The sequence below is a fragment of the Gossypium arboreum genome, chromosome 2, assembly GCF_025698485.1.
Source record: "Gossypium arboreum isolate Shixiya-1 chromosome 2, ASM2569848v2, whole genome shotgun sequence".
NCBI lineage: Eukaryota > Viridiplantae > Streptophyta > Magnoliopsida > Malvales > Malvaceae > Gossypium > Gossypium arboreum.
The window spans coordinates 103,339,834-103,361,980 of record NC_069071.1 but is presented as its reverse complement, the minus strand read 5'-3'; the positions used below and the strand labels follow the sequence as shown (position 1 = coordinate 103,361,980).

Here is a 22,147-nt window from a genome sequence, read left to right as displayed (position 1 = left end):
ATTTCAAAATACGATTTTAATCAAGATGACATAATTGTGCTAGATTAATTACATTTCTTAACTTAGAATTATTAAACTCATGTTTATATTGTTACGAATAAATTCACGGCAACTCGCTAATTTGCAAACTTATGAACATACTCACCTACCAAAATCCATTCATCTCTTGGACATATCCCTATGTCAATTCAATCGATTAAACAAATCTTAATAGGCAAATATGTTATTGCACATATATTTACTTATTAAATCGAAATAATCTCTTAAACATATCCCTATGTCAATTCAAACAATTAACTCGATTTAATAAGCACATAAAAGATTATGTGAGGTAATAAAGTTTAATCACAATAGTCTTGCAAGTTATGCAAGGCAAATGTATCGTTAGATATCGTTGCTAATTTGACCCTCAGCTACCTTAGATGATTAAACATGCACTGATTAAGTATTGTATCCATTAATTACAATTTCAATCTGTTTAAATAATTAATTCCTTAGTTACCTAACAATTTTAATGCAAGAATAACTTAGTCATGATTTTACTTAATCAAGCATCTTACAGAGACCTATAACAACATAAACACAATTTTAACAATTTAAGAAGACGAAATGCAATCAACCTAACACGAATTAAATTCAAGCTAAATTGATTAAATTAACCATTCCAACAACATAAATATTCATAGATATGTTCATTGTAACAACAACAAAAATTAAAGAGATAGGGAACAAGAATCAAATCCGGTGTTTCTCCGTGGCTTGACTAGTTTGCTCCGTTCTTCCTTCTCCGTTGTCATCGTCGACCAAAGCTGCTATGAACACTTCAATGTTGCTCCAAAATGGCTGATGAACGCCCCTTTTCCAAGGAAAGAAATCGGCAAGAGAGCAAGAGAATTTGGAATGGCAAAGAAGAGAGAAAGTGGAGAGAAGAGAGAAAAGATGTGAATGAATGGGATGTGTTGAATGATCGGCCAAGGGGGGTTTTATAGCTGAAGATGGCTGTTAAAATTAGCTAAAAATAGCAGCCAAAGAGTCATCCCTTGGCCGGCCATACATGTGGCAAGGTTGATGGTTTCAACTTTGCTAAATTTGGCTTGGGGCATATCTACAAAGCCACCAATTGTAGAGGGGTTTAAATGCAACTTGAACAAGTCTTCAAGGGCCTCTTTGCAAGCTTAAATAATCAGCTAATAAGCTGATTTGGGTCAGCTCTTGGGACAGTTTTTTGGGATGTCCATTTCTTGGTCGGTTCAGTTCAACTAGACCACCTTTTCATAATTAATTAATAATAATTTATTAACCCAAATTAAATTAGATATAAATTAAAATTAATTATATTATGAACTAATACATATAATTTTGGACCATCTTAGAATGAAATTTAGTTCACCTCGATACTTCAATTTGCTTCTCGATTTTGTGCTTCTAGCAGTGTCTGTCGAGCCATTTTTTGCCATTTGTGCAAATCTGTCGAAAATAACTAAAATTCATCAAAATTAATTATAAAATTAATTAAAATTAAACATGTTCATATTTTAAGTGCACTTTAATTATTTTATACAAATTAATTATTTTTCGACAAGAATTTTATCGAAACTATAAGATTTTAAGTTAAAAAGGGTATGTAAAAATGTGTAAATTTCTATGTTTCCACCCTCTACAACCCAACTAATCTTCCCAACAGACATTTAGATCAAAATCAAATCTAGAACATTGACGTACTGGAATTACAACTTCAACGGGTTCCGGATCAATTATCTCTGCGAACAACTCAACTGAGCTGGGATTCTCTATCTTAAGGGGCAATAATTTTTTATCATTGTCCCTAAATCATCATCATCTTAAAGCTCCATTTCCAAGAACTTGAGCGGATTTATTGAAATCGGAAATTTGTAAAAAAATCTGAACATTTGTTTCCCACAATGGGTAGCTATTTTTGTACTGATCTTTTATTTATCTGCCAGTAAAACACGCTTGTTGAATCTTATTCTAATATTTTGGTGACTTTGAAAGACACAATCTTCTTCAATTGTATTTATCATTTCTCCATTGAAACGAACATACGGTAATAAAATTTTAGAACTCATCTTCAATAATATATTCTTCCTCCTCAACAAATAAAACACTGATATGCTTAATTTTGGTTTTCAACTAATAAAGCAAACAAAAAACTCAAATGGAAGACAGAAAAAATCTATATATACCTAGCTTTAGTGCCGGGTAATGGAAGCTCAGCACCAAAAATTCTTTTTTTTCGAAATACAATTGGGGTGCCGACCATCTCATACGCAACACCCAAAAAAATTTTAGTACTATAAAAAGGGTGTCGACCATCAGTGTCCCAACACCTAATTTTTTTTTTAATTATGGAAAAAAAATGTTGACCATCACTCGTCCAACACCCAATTTTTTTTCTTGAAATGGGGTTTCAACCACTAGTGTCCCAACACCCCAAAAAAAATTATTTAGAAAAAGGGGTGCCGGCCATCAGTTTCATAACACCCCGAATTTTTTAAAAATACTTTTATAACATGAATACCATTATGATACAATTTGAAAAAATTACATAGGGTGCCAGTCATCTGATGTCCAAAGCCCAAAAAAATATTTTTTTCCTCCCTGAGGCAATGGTTGTATCGGATATAAAATGGGTGTCACCCATCTAGTGTCCATAACCCAATTCTACTATTCATTTTAGGTCATTTAGGTGATGGTTTTTTATCCAAGGTTATTAATGCAATTATCTATTTTTTTAGGTCAGATAGGTAAAATAGCTCCCAATTTTAGATAAATAATTACTTAATCAATAAATCAGTTCCATAACCGAATCATGCAAGATATAAAATATATACAATAATTTATCCCATTAATTATACAACCATTAGTTGATCAAGTTCATAGAATATAGATCACGAAATAAAAGAATAAAAGAAAAGAGAATGTTCATTAATAATTAAATTAAAGCACGATTCCAGAACAATCTCTGCTCGCAGTAGTCTTCACATCAGAATAGAAAGATTCCGATTAAGCAAACACAATAAAAAATAAAATAAGGACTAAAAAAACTGACATCTAAAAATATGAAAGATTGTTTGACGAATCCTTAGGGAGATTCCTTAGGTCGACTCCCTTAATATTATAATGAGGTTTATATAGGCTACAATTAAGAGGTTTAAGTTCCTAAAATGTCCTTGAATTAATTAGGGTTTTAACAGAACAAGTATGCCCTAGACGGTTTCGAAAATGCGACTGTGTATATCCAGGTTTTCGTTGTGATGTCACAACATCAAGGTCTCCATGTCATGACGTTGACCCTATTTTGGCTCTGGATGCTTCGATGTTTGGTGTCGCAATGCTACATGTTAGTGTCATGACACTGGCATTTTCTTTTGTGTTATTTGACCTGAAGTGACACCTTACACACTCAAGTAGCTCGTTAGTCATTCCCAAGGCCCAAGTTACTTAACGAGTCCCCAAAATATTAAAAAAATACGTAAAAATGCTTATTTTGTTAATAATTATGTCTAAGCTACTAAAATGGAAAATGTAACAAAATGACATAAAACGACTTGAAATTAAGCTCATTAAGTGCTGAAAAGACTAATTTTCCACAACGAATTGTGGCAGATCAACAAGTTGGTTTAGTACACTATTTTGCTAATATGTACCTACTCATTAACTTGATATCCCATATCCATGACAAGATTGTGTCATTAATCAACCAAACATTAATTGTAATGTATTATTGTTGTCTTAGCCCACAATATTACTCGACTAAGGATAGTTTTAGAATAATTATATTATTCTCGAAACTTTACATTAATTAATTTATTTAATACAAAGTAATTAAGATTGAAAATAATAATGACAATGACTTTATTAATAGACAAACTAAATGAGTATGCTATTACAATCATCTCATGATCGGTCTTTGGGTATACTCCAATAAGATAAGTAGTTAAAATGTTTCTAACAATTTGGTAAAGTAAATGACCAATGAAGACAAACATTCATTGCTATGATGATTCTTCAACAAAAATAGTCTTCTGAGGTCCCTAATGTTGTTTTCAACAAAGCCTCTGAAGGCTCCAATGTCCTATCGATTGAGAATTTTTAAATTCCTCTTTCGCTAAAAAAGTCACTACATCTATAGCAACAATACCCTTCCGAGGGCCCCAATTTCATGTATGATGAAGCCTCTTAAGGCTTTAGTTCTCTATTGGGAAAATCCGGTAGAAACTCGTGTGTTGCTTTTGGCATGGGCCTTCAAAGAGCCTTAATGTTGCTTTCGGTGTAGCCTTTTAAGGTTTCAGTTCCCTATCATGCAAGGCCTCTTGAAGCCCTTATGCCGCTTCTGGTGTAGGCCTTTTTAAGGCCCCAACACCTTTCTAACAAATCCTTTTAAGGTCCTAGCTCACTTAAAAATTACTACAAACAAAGTAGTTTTCCACAAAAAAAAATGGCTTTATGAGGGCCATAATGTCATGTCTGAAGAACCTCTTAAGGCCTGAATGCCACTTTTGGGGTAAGCCTTTCGAGAGCCCCGATGCCATTTTCAGCAAAGCTTTTTAAGGCTTTAATACCCTATTAAACGAGCCCTTCTAAAGCCCCAACTCGCTAAAGACAATTATCTATTTCATAAAATATACCCTTCAAAAACTCAACAAACAATGCTACAAAAAAAAAGATAGAAAAGAAACAATTTTCAATAAAATACAATATTAAAATAAATTCATTTGCATAAATGAGAAAAAAAAATGTCATATGAATAAGAGGCATGAAGTTGAACTGATTAGGGAACAATGAAGACAATTTGCAAAAATAATAACTTTTATTAAGCTACGTTAGATACATGCTACAATGACTGAAAATACAAAGGAAAAATTGAGAAACTAAGTAGCAGAAGGATCCATTACAGGAGTAGTAATTGGGAGGTTAGAAACATCAACAATAGAAGGATTTGTTTCATCATTAGCTTCAGTGTTGCCACCTTGAGAAGGGTCTTAAAAAATTGACATAGCAAGAGGGTCTTAGTTAAGTACCCAAGATTCCAAAGCCTCTTTTTTCCAATTCTCTCACACCTTATTAGTGAGGTTCTTGATGTTAATAGACTATGGGTTTGGTTTCCTCTCAAATGGTGTCTATGGTCCCCCGATGGTCTTCTTTTAGCTTGATGTCTCTTCCTTCTTCGCCTTCTTCATATTGTTTAACTTAACACATAGGCCATCTACCTTATTCTCTAATAATTTCACTACCTTTTTCAACACCTCAATCTCCTAAAAAGATGTGTTAATTTTTTCTTTGAGTATAATCACATCTCGCTTAGTTGTTTCATTCCTTTTACGGAAAGCATCAACTACCTCCTCAAAAGTGGTTAGGTTAGACATTATCTCCATCATTACCTCTCTTCTTAGTGGTTAGCTCTTTCTTCAAACCTTCCATCTCTGCCCTTTTTTGTTGCTGAATCTTTTTAAAGTTTTGTTGCAGCATTTTTTTGCAATTGTTGCTTCAACCTCAAGGCATTTGGTGTACATTGCTCACGATAGTAGAAAATCCTCAGTTAATTAAAAAAAAACACCCCATTGATTTAGGGTTCTAGGTGGCTGGTGATTAAAATGTCCCATTATTACATTTTCGATTGACCTCTACAAAAAGTGTATCGTGTTCAACGTGTCTAGAGTAAAGTCATTAGCAAGTAGAAACCTCATCTAAATAGTGGATTAAAAGTCTAGGAAGTACTTGTAATTAGAACCGATATGAGAGAGACCTAAAAGCCCCTCATGTTAAAGGGATGGATGGCAAATACTACTATTATTAACTAGGGTTGCGGCCCCTATACTTGTAGTTAGAATAGGAGTTTATTTTTCTAGTTGAAACAAACTTTTACAATACAATAAGGGCTTTACTTTTTCTCCCTATAAATAGATGGAACATGTAGGGAAAAATAAAAAAACTCTAAAAATTATTAATTTCTCCTATTCCCGAGTACTAGTTCTCCAATTGTTAGGTTTTGCACTTTACACAATTCGAAAACCCTATAACTTCGCATCAACTTTGGCAAACTCTATATAAGTTAGCTAGTTTCTATTAATTTATGTTTTTTCTTATGGAGAACATTCTGTTAGATTTTAAAAACTTAGGCATGAACTTGAAAACTAAGAAAATATCAATCAAACTTGGACTTTATTCATATATTTAAAATTCAGGTGTGTTTATAATAAATTTTATCAAATCGCAAATAAACACATAAAAAAAAACTTTAAGAAAACTAAGTTCTAAAACAATAGATGAATTCAATCAGATAGAATTGCCTTTAAATCCAACGTTCATTTGTACCACCTGTTCAATATTATTGCTTCACTTGGATCCCTCACTTTGCCATTCCTTACCATGTGATCTAACTATATGTAGTGTTTAGAAAGGAGTGTGTGAGATCTTGCAAACTCAGTGAACATATAGGAAAGAATAACCAGATAACATACACAAAACATAAATTAAATAAAAGCTTTGGCAAGGTTAATAAACTGCAAACTGGTTTGCCATACTTACGCAAAGCCTGGTTCACAGATACTTATTGTCAATTAGCTTTAAAAATGTAAAACATAATATTTCGGAAAACCAAATCTTATTTACATGTTCTTTTTTGTTGGATAAGTGGATCTCCTTGTAACTCCCTACTTTGACACAAAGAGTCTTAACATGTCCCATAAGTGTAGCATAAAGTTAAGCACTCTCCAAACATAGCATCATATCCTATTAAATGTAGCTTAGCTCGATGTTCCCCTATTCCTCCTAACCTATCTCAAGGCCTCTCGCCCAAAACGAAAACAAAAAGGTGAGTACTCACAATCCTATAGCATCCCATTATATCCAACAATTTTAGAATATTATGGTGTCAAAATATTTACTTAAACATAGAGCTCACAGGTCATGAAAAGCTTCCAAAACACTATTCATAATTAGCTTACAATATATAGCTCGCATATCACTATTCATAAAAACACATATATAACACATTCACAAAAACAAAGTTTAGAAAATACTTGCTATCGAAACTTAGGATAAAACCCTAAGCTCATGATTAACAGTATGGTTTGCAAATATATGTGGCGATCCCTGAATACTCACCAATTTGATGAAAGCTTTAAATAAGCTTTGTTTTTCGCTTGTCTTTGCTAGTCTTTTGGTGAACCTAAATAAGCTCCTAATTAAAACTCATATATAAACACAAGCGAACCTAAGTTCGCACATGCTATTCTTTTGGCAAACCTAGTTTCCTTTATTATGAAATTTTCTTAATTACTTCTAAACATCAACACAATAGAGAAACAAAATCTTACCTTAAATCCTAAGAGCTAAGTTTTGGATTCTTGTTTTCGTAGAAACTTGACAACGAGATAATCGATGAAGAAATTTGAGAGAGCTTCATCGTTCAAAAGAATATGAAATTTTCAATGAAAAGAGCTTAATTTATAGGCATTAAGTGTTCTAGTGTTATTAGGATACCCTAGTCGCAATAAAAGTAAGAAAGAGTTACGTGCATGAATTGTGTTGTAAAAAGGAAAATAAGTTGACTTCTTAATTTTTTTATAATTTCCCTTTGGCTACTCTTACTTTTGACTCTTGACCCAAAACAATGATTACAGCTCGCCAGACCCACTGTCAACCCCAGCTCACCAGGCCATCAGCGACCCCAATTCACTAAGCTCAAACTTCTAGACTCTATTACGGGATGTTACAGAGAAAATATCTTAATATTTATACAATCAACAATTCACTAAGACCAAATGATTTATTTTCATTTTCAAACTTCATTTTATTCGAAAAACATAAATTCATGTCCAAGTTATTTTCATTTTCATTTTGGAGAAAACCACATTCATTTCCAAATGATTCTATTTATCTATTTTCATTTTCATTTTGGAATAAAATCATAATCATTTCCAAATTTTTCTTATTTCTCCATTTTCACCATTTCTTTTCATTTCTTTTCTTTTGATTCAACATGCAATTCACTTCTAGTTTCAACAAGCCGGCAGAGGGACCGATTAGACATATTTGACTAGGACTCAAATGATTTATAATTAAGTTCCAACTTTCTACCTATTAATTATAAACTCATTTAGTCACAAATTCATTTCACTATAGTAACATGATTGAATTCTCTCCAACAACATACCATTACAAAAACAACTTGATCAGTGTGCGCCCAATAACCTTATCATAAGTGTGTTACCCTTATAGGATATCCTTAATCTCTTTGGGATAAATTAGTTCTCTTAATATGATCCTATTCCATCTCATGGTAACCATTACATCTTCTTTTATGAAATGTTAATTAATATCAAATAGTAATCAAGTCATTCATCACAAAGATGAACGACCCATAAGTATGTTTACTTTTCATCAACCATGTAATGCGAATGAGAGGATATCATTTACCCATATCTCGGGCTATGAATTCCATTGTTGTGAATGATGCTACATACTACAAAAGTTGCATACCTGACGCACCAACTTTGGTTCCTTATCTATTTAAACTCAGGCTTTTACTTGCATCAAAGTATACGAGTCACGCATATATAATTCGTCATCCACATTGGATTTAGGTATGTCATACTATGAATGTCACAAATAAATAAATCCATAAACGGATTTAGGATCTATTCTTCTTAGGTCCAGTCTGAACTGTCAATCCAGTCAATCACATCTATGTCTCTATATTCTAGGAGTAATCCATTCTGATGTCCAAGACAAGGCATCTCCCTAATTGAATTTGATAGATGAAATATTAGTCTTTCAATCGGTTTGCTCATTTCTGATTATATTTAGGATGTGTTTAGGTTCGTTTACTAATATAAGTTGTCTTTTTGTATTACAATTAAACCACGTAATACCACTTAGTATTAGTTAAACATTAAACAACCAATGAGCTAATATTTACTTCTATTTTGCTTTACATGCAAAAACCATGTAAGAAAAATATAAAAAGTATTAATGTGATTCATGAATAATTTTATTAACTAACCAGTTCGAAAAAAATTACAAGTGTACATAGACTAAAATAATACACATAGGACATCAAATCCAACACCTTATGCTTTTACAGTAGAAAGTGTCATGTATGTTATGTTATGCATACATCCAGATATATGTTTCACAGCAGGGTTGGTGTGTTGATATCAGCTGACTCCAAGACCAAGACACTAGCAAACAGTTAAACATATACTTAAGTATTTATAGAGAACGAGGGATTATATGCTTATGTACTTTGGAGGATATCTTACTCCTATCGGATATACTAATTCTGACTTCCAAACGTGTTCGGATTTGAGGAAATCGACACCGAGCTGTGTTTTTTTTCCTAGGCAATAAGTCTATTATACGGAAAAGCATCAGGCAGAGTTGTACTGTTGACTGCACTATGGAGGCCAAATATGTGGTTGCTTCTGACATTACAAAAGAAGCAATATCGCTTTGAAAGTTTATTGTGGATCTTGAAGTCGTTCCTAGTATGGAAAAAACTATCACACTATATTGTGACAACAGTGCGACAACAGCTAACACGAAGGAAACTAGAAACCACAAGAGGATGAAACATATAAATAGAAAGTATCATATCATAAGGGAGGTAGTTACAAACGAAATCATGGATATAGTCAAAGTCGCATCCAAGGATAACATTGTGGGCCCTTTTTCCAAGACTCTACTAGCTATGAGTTTTGAAAAACACGTGGTGGGCATGAGAATGCAGAATATGACTCATCTACTTCACTAGGGCAAGTGGGAGATTATTGGATTTGGTGTCCTAAGTGTAGTATATTCTTTGTAAACTTGTAATTTTTTTGAACAGATCTGTTAATAAAATGAGTCATGAATTACATTAATATTCTTTGTATAATTTCCTCTTGTGATTTTTGCATGCAAAGCAAAATAGAAGTAAATATTAGCTCACTGATTGTCTAATGTTTAAACTGATACTAATCGGTATTACGTGGTCGGATCGTAATACGGAAAGACAACTTATATTAGTAGACAGATTTAAACATGTCCTTAGTCTAATCAGAAATGAGAAAATCAATTGAAAGACTAATATGTCGTCTATCATATCCAAATAGGAAGATGTTTTGTCATGGGCATCGAAGCGAATGACTCCTAAAAGATAGATATATAGATGTGACTGACTGAATTGACAGTACATCGGGCTAGAACTAAGAAGGATAGACCCTGATTCGTTTATAGATTTATTCACTTGTGACATTCATAGTGTGGCATGCCTAATTCCTAATTGAATGGCGGACTATGTATGCGTGAATCATACACTTTGATGTAAGTAAAAGTCTTAGTTCGAATAGATAAGGAACTGAAAGCTGGTGCATTTGGTGTATGACTTTACAGTATGTAGCGTCATTCACAACAATTGAATTCATAGCCCAAGACATGGGTAAATGATATCCTCTCATTGGCATTACATGGTTAATGAAAAGTAAACGTGACAATGGGTCGTTCGTCTTTATGATTAATAACTTGATTATTATTTGATAGTAATTAACTTTCATGAAAGAAGATGTAATGGTTATCATTACATAAAATATGATCATATTGGGAGAATGGATATAATCCCAAAGAAATTAAATATATCCTAAAAGGTAACACACTTATGGAAAGGTCATTGGACGAGTAGTGAGTAGTTACTTTCGTAATGGTATGTCGTAAAGGAGAGCTCAGTCACGATACTATAATGGAATGACTTTTTTATTAAATGAGTTTATAATTAATAGGAAAAAAATTAAAATTTAATTATAAATCATTTGAGCCCCAATCGCATATATCCAATTAGTCCATTTGGTAGCTGGTTGAACCAAAAATGAGTTACATGTTGAATCAAATAAACAGAAATGGATAGAAATGATAAACTTATAGAAATGTGAGATATTCGGAAATGGACTTGATTTTCTCACTAAGTATGAAAATAATCTGAAGATTAATTTATGGTTTTTTGAATTATTAATTAATTAATTGAACTTAGAAAATAGTATTAAATGTAAAAAAATTAAATATATTTCTCATATTTGCCATGCGATTGAGAAGAATATAGAAGAAACGCGAACACTGTGATTATAGCCCATAAATCTACGCAAGAACACAAAAACCGCAGAGAAGGAGAGAAGCTTCTGCAGGTTTCATTCTTTATTTTCATCGACATACATTGGGAAAAGAAATTGTAAAGCCAACACCTCAATTCTGATTTATCTATCGACTCAGTGAGTCATGAACAACATAGAAACCCCCACTTTGTTAACTTGTTTTGCCGTTGATTGGATTTAATTTTTTGTTTTCCTTTAGATACACATTTCTCCTTTTCTTTTAATAATCGAAAATGAGGAATAAAAGGGCAAGGGGGAGTGTGGACAAGGCGGTGGTTGATGTTTGGCAACGGGAAGTCGGGGAAATCTCAACCAGGAATTTCGTCCACCGGCTTGCTGCTTCCGAGGTCTAATTCTTCATTTTATCTTGTATAATCAATCTTATTCCTTAAAATTGATCTTTATATATATATATATATATATATATATATATATATGTATTTTCATGGTGACTTCCGATTTTTTCAATGGGTGAATGATTAGAATTTATTTGATTATGAAATTGAGACTGGGTAACGACATATATTGTTGTGATTTAATTAATCTTTGATCGATGGAATGTGGCTTCTAGTTGATTTGTTAATTTGTTATTGCCATTTCTCTGGGATTCCAAAAACAAAGTGATGGGTGACAAATCGTAAGTAGTAGTAACGATAAATATGCCTTTTTTTACAAGGATTGTATCAACACCTTCTGATATTTTGCTTGGTTTCCGTGTTTTCTTGAAACTGAATGAATAAATATGTATTTTGGGAACTAATATTCAACTGAGAAATTCAAATGCCAGCATTTTTTTTAATAATAACTGTAATTGTTGTTAATCTTATATACTGTCACTGAGAAATTCGAATTGTTTTAGCTTGTAAATGTGAGCATATAACACAAGTGCAGAAGAACTGTGAACAAATTTGTAAAAGGTGGAATTCACAAATTTACTATACCCTTTACAAGGTCCCATGTTACATTAGGTTTTGATTGATTAAATTGTTTTGTGATCCAGGATCTTGTTCTCCGACTTGAAATTCTCAGGAAACTTGATAAGCATCGAGGTTGTGTGAACACTGTGAGTTTCAATGCTGATGGTAACATTTTAGTCTCTGGCTCTGATGACAAGCGGATTATACTCTGGGACTGGGAAACTGGGGTTGCCAAGCTTACTTTCCCATCAGGTCATGTCAGCAATGTGTTCCAAGCAAAAATAATGCCTTACACAGATGATCGCAGCTTGATTACCTGTGCTGCTGATGGGCAGGTGAATATCTTAATTAGGCATGCAGCAATCTTTTAAATGGTAGGACCAATTGGGGGTTCTTCTGGTCTAGTGATCAACATTTTTATAGGTGAATTGTCCTTCAACTTCAAGTGTTAATGGTTTAACATATCATAAAGGTTCATCAGTTGGTAACTGAGTAAACAAGTTTTCTGGAGCCAGGAAGTAAAAGTAATTCCATTTCAAGACCTCATTACGAAGTATGATAAACTGTCATATTACTTTGTAAGCATAAAAATTCTAGGATTTGTATTTATTTATATACTAAATTATGGAAACTTTTGAGTTGGTTTACAAGGTCCTCGAATTTGAATGAGTGGCTCACAATAAGGCAAAAGCTTTTCTCTTTCTTTGAATGTAATGTAAAGTTAAACAGTTCATAATTCTTTTTCCATCTTTTCTCTTTATGAAAACGGACTGTAATTGTTAATCTCAATAATTATAATTCTTCCAATGAACTTTGTATTGCATGTGGTGATTAGTAGCAGAGTCCTAAATTTTTTGTTGAACTGCAAAACTTTTATTTGCCTCGAGGGCAAGCATTATAGCATCCATGACTTTCTGTTGCTTAATTTTTGAAGGAAAATGAGGTTACATAACCCAAAAAAAGAAGTGTGCTAAGAACCTAATATGTAGCATTGCTTAAGCATACCTTGATGTGGTGAATGGATGAATTATTATTCTAACTAAAAACCGTTTCCTAATCGTAGGTTCGACATGCTCAAATCTTGGAGGGTGGTGTTGAAACTAGGCTGGTGGCCAAACACCAGGGGCGAGCTCATAAATTGGCTGTTGAACCAGGAAGCCCTCATATATTTTACACTTGTGGTGAAGATGGACTAGTGCAGCATGTGAGTTATGTTAGTTCTTGTGTTTTTGTTCTATGATGACCTTCCCATGATAACTTGATTTTTGTCTGTGCTTTAGCATTGCTGACTTATAGAGCCCTGTTGTATGTCACTTGCTTTTCAGATTGATCTTAGAACTGCAGCAGCTACAGAACTTTTTACATGCTGTTCAATTGATGAAAGCAGGGCTTACATGCCGGTTATTGCTCTCAATGCTATTGCAATTGATCCAAGGAACCCAAATCTCTTTGCAGTCGCAGGATCGGATGAGTATACTCGCCTTTATGATGTTCGCAAATATAAGTGGGATGGCTCAACTGATTTTGGTCAACCTACAGATTATTTTTGCCCTTCTCATTTGATTGGTGATGATCAAGTTGGAATAACAGGCTTAGCCTTTTCAGATCAGAGTGAGCTTCTTGTCTCCTACAATGATGAGTTCATTTATCTCTTTACACAGGATATGGGACTGGGGCCAAATCCAGTTCCATCTTCTCCATTGTCTGCATGTAATGAAGCAAGTGAAATGGGACTGGACCACTCAGCTATGTCAGCATCAGCTATGGAAGCCGATGAAAAAGCAATTCCACAAGTTTATAAGGGACATAGAAATTGTGAGACGGTGAAGGGTGTGACCTTCTTTGGGCCCAAGTCTGAGTACGTGGTTAGTGGATCCGACTGTGGCCGAATATTTATTTGGAAGAAGAAAGGTGGACAGCTTGTTCGTGTTATGGAAGCAGATAAGCATGTGGTCAACTGTATTGAGTCTCATCCTCATACCACGGTTCTGGCTAGCAGTGGAATTGAGAGGGACATCAAGATATGGACTCCAAAGGCTATTAATAAAGCTACTCTTCCAACTAACATTGAACAGGTATGTCTTATCCTAATCTCTTGTGGTAAAAAAATGTTATACTTTTTGGGTTATCTAAGGTAGGTTAAGACATGAACTGCATTCTGCTTCGTCAACATGCTTCTTGACACAGGGATAAAACAGTGGAAACATCCCACATCCTTGTTCCTTATTGTTTATATCTTCTTTACTAGGGACAAGCATATATGATTTGGTTCAAGACATAGAAAGATAAAAGTACTTGTTAGAATGTTGTTTTGGTACTATAGCTGTTTAACATAATCTATCATAAGAGAATGGAAGGAGGTTTTGGATTTGGACTTGAGACCTTAGCTAAGGTCCAATGGCTGTCTTTGTGTAGTTTTTCTTTGAGATAAATTACTGTGTAATCTCTTTCATTACTTCCATTCACTCTTCGTTAGATCTTCATATACTCCTAGGAATTCTGCGAAATGTAAGAAATCTGATAAGTATAGTAGATGCCAAGGTAGCTTACCATGGCACAGGACTGTTTGTTTCATGCCAACATTGGCTTGCTCTTCTTGATTGTGTAAATTCACACGGATTGGATGGAAATGACAATATCCATTCTAAAGATGTATGAGAAGTAGGAGCTGATCTCTCTGCCATTACTTCTTTTCAAAAGGTCCCAAAACGCGGCCTCTTTCGTTTGTTGTCCTTTGCTGCCTTCAATGAAGATGATGATGGTTATAATGTTTTTCTTGGTGGTGGTATTGAGGATACTGATGATGAGGAAGATGACTCTGATGATGAATATCTTGATGTTTATGATGACATTGATGATGGTGATGGTGATGGTGATGATAACGATGACAGTGACAATGATGATGGTGATTATGACAGTGAAGATGTTGAGAGTGGTGATGATGATGATTTTAATGATGATGGTGATAACGATGATGGTAGCGATGAATGCTAAAAATTTTATTGGCAATTATGACGATGCCTGATAATTAATGATTGTAATTTTGCACTTTCTGTGTCCAGTTTAAACCAAAACCTAGGGGCTGGATGTACAGAATAACGACACCTCAGGACCTGATGCTGCAGTTATTTTCATTGCAAAGGCGAGGGACTAGTCCAGAACAGAATGAAGAAAATGCATCGGCAGTAGGCCGAGAACTTCTAGAATTTATAGACATTCAATGCCAACAGTGGCGCTTCTTCAGATGATGGAGGGAATGGTCCAGAGGACCCGTTTTGTTGAATGTTGATATGCCGTGGCAACTATATTTAGAGATTGTACATAACATAGGGCTTTAAGTGAGTGTTGTTTTACAAGTTTTAATGTTCACTGCTTCTTTTATAATATATAGAACTTATTTATTTATGTGGCTTTTTTTATTCTGTTTATTTCATTTCTTTGAGGGAGGAGAACAGTAGAACATGATCTTCACTAGTCTGCTTTATTTAACATTCTGATTGACCAAACTGCAAATAAGCGTTGCTTTGCAACTCTTTTGGCTTGTTATTATTAAACTCTAAATATGAATGAAAATGAATTTGATTGCAAATTTACGGAAGTTGAGAGGTTGGTTCTATAATTTGTTAGAATTTGGTTTTTGTACTGTTGTTAATCCAATTGGATAATAGTTTTAAATTTTGTCGTTAAATTAGTAAAAGTTGGTGGCTTAAGTTCACATGACGGTTGGACCAATTTCTTAGTTTTAGTAAAATATGAGGACTAAAATCAAACAAATTATAGTAGAATTATTTACTCTTAAATGGTTTAGAGGGATGAAATCCATAATTGAACTTATTAAAGAAGAGAGATGAAATTCATTATTAAACTAGTATGAACTGAAAAGCATCTATATTGTTATGTATTTACTGTGCCCCTTTTTGAGGGGGGCATGCAACTATAACCAGGTTGGTAGACCTACCCTTCCCCATTAGCTTTTAGGGCGTTCAAATAGGGGTTCAGATTATAGTTACAACCAATTGCCTTCTTGTCACCTAGCCTCTAATAGCAATACTATTGAGCTACGCTAAGAGTACTAGGTCCTTTGTCCTAACAGTATACCCTGACCTTTCGGCCTTCATATGAATTATAGTTAATTCCAACAATCTCTTTAAATAGTTGTGTTCTATGTACGCATAAATGACACTTTGATGACATTCTCCATTGTTAACTAAGTACAGAGGATTTTCTAACCACCAATGATTTGTCTGTGTATATATATATATATTTCATTCCTTGGATCCCTCATAACTAAACCTCCGTACTGTTTTCGGCATTGCTAGTTGAAGGAGCTCTCCCTATCATCAAACTCTGAATGAAGGCAATCATCTGTCAAACAAAAACAAAAAGAAATCGTCTTAGTCATGAGGAATGAAGCTGCAAATGCCCAAAAAAAAAACCAGGATAAAAATAGAATGTGAAAGAAACTATCATTGATAACCATTCACTGCTTGAAGTTGAAATATTATTACAAGTATATTGACAAATAGCACTCTATCAGATACATGTTCATACCAAAGTGATTGCAATGCAAATGATACTAAAGCCAGGGAAATGAAATGGTGCCCCTTCAGACAGAAACAATGCTGCATTAACACAAAGGAGAAATAATGGTCATTGGTTCTGACAATAAAATCTAAATTTTGAGGAAAACGGGAACAAAACGCCAATATCTAAACTCACATGTTAAAGGACTAAAAATTAGTGGAGCCATGACATTGGCCAAAGAAAGTATTCCGGAGATGCATCCTTGAGCCTTCCCCTGATATAATGTGTTTATACTAGTTAAAACCATAAACAAAACATTGAAGAACCAATCCTTTAGGATTTACCTGTTCTCTGGGGCCAGCTTGTCTTGATGCAATACTGCGTAACTGTATAATTCGAAAGATTTCGATGTAAGTTTTTTCCGATAACATAGCAAAACTCATAACAAAATGGAAGTAAAGAACTTACTGATGGTGGTGCAAAGACCATCACAGTAGACACTGCAGCGGCTGCATATGGGACCTGCATGAGAATGTCTTTCCACCCAATGTTACATAAACAAATAAAGGCTTACTTAGAATCAAATATCAAATCATTTGAAGGTTATCTGTGTCATTACTTACCCAAGCTGACCAGGCTATACTGTAAAGAATGGCCTGCATAATACCAGGTGCATATTCATCAATGGCTTGTCTTCACATTGATACAATGTCATCAGCTTCCGACGACATATTACGGGACAGATTAATTAATAGAAAAAGCTGAGCAAGGTGAGAATCCGATTCTTACATATACACAGGAGGCAAAGAGTCCTATTGAAAGCAACCTTCCATCTCCTATGGGAGATACTAGTAAGGGCATGATAAACAACTGCAGAATTAAGATGCATACAAGAATAGCATGTAAATTCAAGATAGATCATTGGATATTCAAAATACAAGACAACGGAAGAATCGAATAGTATGATAAATGAACCAGCAACAGTATTTAGACCTGTGAAATGGTTGCTACAATTCCACCAATTAGCATCAAATCAGCAAACTGATTCTTGTTAAAGTGGAAACGAGCCTTTAAATAGTACTGCATTGTTGACACCCAGTTTTGTCCGGCACGTTACGACATGCATGGTAGAAAGTTTGTAAGAGACTTTAAGATGCTTGATGACAGTTTTATGCTTAATGGATAAGAAATGCAGATGCATACATACAATTGAACAGATATTTGATCACATTTATTAAAAAAAGACTTCCCATATCATACTATGTATGATTGGATCATATGGATAAGGTCATAATTTCACTGTTAGAGTAGAAGTCATACCATTGATGAAGATTCCATCCCACCTTCCCCAAGATTATTGAAGAAAGCAACAATTGCTGTTTGAGCAAATGATGGACTGAAATAACATACAACTACCTCAAACTACCTCAATTATAGCTTAAATTTTCAGTGAAAGAGGTTTTTAGCAACCCTTTGTTACCTGTTCTTCATCAAGTAAATAACATCCCCCAGGGATGGAATTTTCTTGAATGGAGGCACCTTTGTAGGTGCATTATCATCATTTTGGATGATATTATCTTCTTCCCCTTCTTTCAAGATTGGTTGGGTGATCCCTTCACCCTGATCTGCAGGTATGCTTTCTTCAAGAAATATTCTCATGTACACTACAGCAAACAAGGATACAAATGTAGCAACCTGAAAGGATTTAAAAGAACAAAAAAACGTTTGAGACACAACAATGAGCAAGGCACAGGCTAAAGGTTCTAAAGAAGGGTATAGGGAAACCTGAAATGCTAAGCCAGTGGAGAGAAAACGAGCTGCTAAGGTTCCACAGACATATGCAGCTGAGGTTACTCCTGCTAGAATTCCAAAAGCAGATGCTCGTTGCCTATATGAAATATTGTCTGCCTGCAAATATGCATATAGCAAATTCATCCTAAAATCTCATCATCTTGTTTATTCTTAAGAATAGATTGATTTAAGGGTTATTACCAAATAAGCAAGAGCAAGGCAGTTAATGCTGCCTTGACAGACCATGTCAGTGAGGGTCTTGAAGGCAAAGTAGGCGTAAAAATAATTGGTCGTTCTGTTGCATGCCAATATAGCTGTATAAGAAGATAGTCATATAAGTTGAAAAACATATTAACCTTTGCAATGTTATTAATGAAAAAATCAAAAGAAAAGCAGAACTCACAACACTAGCATCATGATATGAACCACTTATTGGTATTAAGTTGGTTTATACGTACATGAGAAGTGTAAAGGACCCAAACTCAATTTTTTGGTTTGATGTGGAGTCAAGTTGATTCAGACCCTTCCATAAGTACAAAGCTTTCCTAACATTGTTATTTTTATCTATAAGACTCCAACTCAGACTTTATTTAATAGACCACTCGATCCAACAGATACAACCAAATTAAATTTTTGAATGTCAAGTTAAAAGCAAGCTTTGAATAATAAAACCTAGCAGACCCAAAGTCGGACAATGACACCCTATAAGCCAATTCAAAGATGTAAGCAAAGACATGAAAAGGTGACACATCAAAGCCACACAACACACGCATGCGTTAGGAACTTTGGCACATAGATAGTGACCCCATGAGGGCAGTGTTGAGACAATGAAAGCTGTGAAATCTATGTTCATATCATATATATTATATGTACATACATACCAAGGGGAATAATGGATAATGTCATAGGCAATGTAAGTAGAGCTTTTCTTCCATACTGATCCGATAGATTCCCAATAATTGGCATCATCAAGGCCGTCCCTAGTCCTATGATCTGCATCAATCTCAACTCAATTACCAACATCAAAATACTCGGAATCAAATCGGTTCATGATTTTAGAAAGCTTTCTTTTGATAAAGGAAAACATTTGAACTCAAAAATCAGATATCAAAATTAGTAAGTCTTTTGCTACTATACCCGTGACTTAATTGAAACAAATTTTGAAATTTTCAAACGCATTTTTAGACGCAAATTATTGTATACTGTCCAAGTCAAATCCTAAGAAAAATGGGAGTAAGTAGTGGAATTTTATCCAAAAAAAAAAGAGTTGAATTGGTACAAGAAGGCGACATGTTAAGATTGAATGACCACCCTTTTGTCTAAATTAGGACGTCGCCTTATTTCTATTAAAGTTTACGCAACAAAGGGGGGCCATAAAGCTAATATCTTTTCTTTTTGTTCATCATAAAAGCTAATGTCTTGGATTAATGATGTCTTGTCTGCAATATGAACCACATATGTATATCATCAAAAAGAAAAAGAAAAGGCTTCAAATGTCCAAAATGACATTGGAAGGATCTTAAGTATCAACTCCATGAAAACCATGCAAAACTGAAAGTCGGCCAATATGAAAAATAAGTAAGAAATGACAACTCAACGAAAGAAACTTGCTTGGTGTATACTTCTCAACATTTATTCCCCCTATCATTAATTAATGGGTAAATTACACCAACAGTCACTCATAATTGAAAGTAGAATGACTGAATTGAAAGCAGACATCAAAATTGAGTGACTGTTGGTGTAAATTACCCATAATTAATTTACTTAAGCAACTGAGATAAAACTTTGGTTTAAGAAAAAAAAAACTACAGCTTGAAGAAAAATCATATTAAATCCAAATCGATCTCAGAAGAAAGGTATTTTATGAAATAAACTAAACTGTAGAAAAGAAGAGAAATGATAAGACATAGCAAAGCGACAGATGAAGAAAAAGAAGAAGAAACTACAGCTTGTTGGAAACCAGAGAGGTAAATGGCGAGGGAGCATTCATCAGTGCCGGGGCAAAGGGCGAACATAGTAACATCGATGATGGCCGGAGCCACTATTATAGTTGAAAACCCTGACAGGAATACCGTGACGAAAAGATGGCTCAACGCTGTTAGATTCTTCTCCATCTCTCTCTTTTTCTCTCTCTCCAACTCCTTAGGAAGCAACTGTTGTGTTAAAACACTAATCTCTTAAATAGTTTAGCCACTAAGATAGAGGGACTAGCAATCATACAACTACCGTAAAATATGTGGACCACGTTACCCCTATATTTATTTCTATATATCAAATATATTTTTTAAGGTAATTAAATTTGTGACATAAGCATTCCTTTTTTTGTTTTGTTAATTTTGTTTCTCAACAATTTAGAAGGCTAACTTCATACTTCTCTTATGTATTTAATCAAAGTGCAGATATGGCGTAAATTAATACAAAATTTCTGTATCCATTTTTATTTATTTGTAACTTAAAATCATAACAGTATAAGAAAAGGACTAAGAGACCATTTTTTTTTGGGGGGGGAGGGGAACGGGGAGGGGGGTTTGCGTACTCCTTGATGAGAGAAATGTCAATTCTCCTAGTATTTGAGGGATGCAGGTTGTAATTGTCTAATTTTATCCAGTCCTAGATTACAAATAATAAAACAAAAATAAATAAAAAGTTTAAAATATAACAGTCCATTTACATTAGGCTCAAATAACCCAAAACAAAAAAATTCTAATGGCTCAGTGGTCCAATAGCTTAAACACTTTTTCAGCAAAATAAAAAACCTAGTCCTTCCTTAGCGCTGCTCCTCATGCCGAGTCAGCGTGTTGGCCGCTCAAAGCCTGACGCCTCTATTGCCGTTACATCAAAATGGCAAAGGTGCACGTCCCATCGCCCTTCGTTGACCGCGTCGATACCTGCAAAAAGAGAATGGGAAAAGACAGGATCAACAATGCAAGAACAGCACATGAACAGTAGATAAACAGTAGCAAAACAAAAAAGAAAAAGAAAAATAATATGTAAATCGGCTAAAAGGCCAGATTCAAAATGTAATATTTTTTACACGGAAAAATACAAAAAAAAACATAAGTTTCAAAAAGTAGCACTTTATTTTTATTTTTGAAACCCTAAAAAAAGAAAATACTTACTTGAAAATCACTATTACTGCCACCACCGTAGGGTATTTTCCTCCGAATTGAGAAACCTAAGAACCCTTTAGGGTTCTGTCGAAGGCCTTGTCGAAAAAAGGTGGAACCTTTCGATTTCTTTTCCTTCGGCCGAGTGTCGGTTAGGTTTTTGGGGATTTAAACCTTAAATCTGTGGTCTATTCAAAAAGGTGGTCTAAAAAGTTTGTTGGGGGGTTTTCCAACCACCGGAGGCGGTGGTCGGCGCTGCCAACAACCGATGGCCATAGCGGACAGGCGGCAGCCCTTGGCCGGATAAGGGACAGATCCGAGAGAAAAAAAAAAGAGTTCAAAAGTTTTTTTCTAAAACCGAAGAAAAATGAATTTTTTTTCTTAATATTTTCACTTGTATAGCCCCATAAAAAGGCGTCGTTTTGGGCTTCATTTTCAAACGCCAAAATGGCATCGTTTTAGACTCAAACCCAAGACTCGACCTGAAAGTTGGTAGGATCCGAGTATTTTCACGACAAAGGGGTTAATTGCGGCCCTAGTCCTTTTGCTTTTTATTTATTTTTCAATCCAGTCCTTTTTTATATATTTAAAACTTTTACCATATAATTTTAGTTTTGTTTTATTTTGGTCCCCCATAGAACGTGCATTTAATGGGTCTTTG

General features: G+C 34.3%; 1 protein-coding gene and 1 pseudogene across 2 annotated transcripts; one reads left to right on the top strand and one right to left on the bottom strand.

Moving 5' to 3' along the window:
* Window positions 1–11,080: 11,080 nt before the first annotated feature.
* Window positions 11,081–15,662, top strand: LOC108467157 (uncharacterized; annotated as a pseudogene).
* Window positions 15,663–16,187: 525 nt separating this feature from the next.
* LOC108467158 (uncharacterized) lies at window positions 16,188–20,603 on the bottom strand. Of its 2 annotated transcripts, none has more exons than XM_017767702.2 (14): window positions 20,326–20,603; window positions 19,261–19,372; window positions 18,581–18,693; window positions 18,374–18,496; window positions 18,069–18,283; window positions 17,909–17,984; window positions 17,582–17,668; window positions 17,378–17,458; window positions 17,212–17,244; window positions 17,057–17,110; window positions 16,933–16,974; window positions 16,784–16,862; window positions 16,616–16,686; window positions 16,188–16,429 (listed from the first exon to the last, which is right to left on the bottom strand). In XM_017767702.2, the coding sequence occupies exons 1-14, from the start codon at window positions 20,491–20,493 to the stop codon at window positions 16,352–16,354; spliced, it is 1,332 nt and encodes a 443-aa protein (XP_017623191.1). In that variant the 5' UTR covers window positions 20,494–20,603; the 3' UTR covers window positions 16,188–16,351. The 2 variants fall into 2 exon arrangements, with proteins under 2 accessions (XP_017623191.1, XP_052881049.1); XM_053025089.1 differs by lacking the exon at window positions 20,326–20,603 and adding an exon at window positions 19,517–19,983.
* Window positions 20,604–22,147: the final 1,544 nt, after the last annotated feature.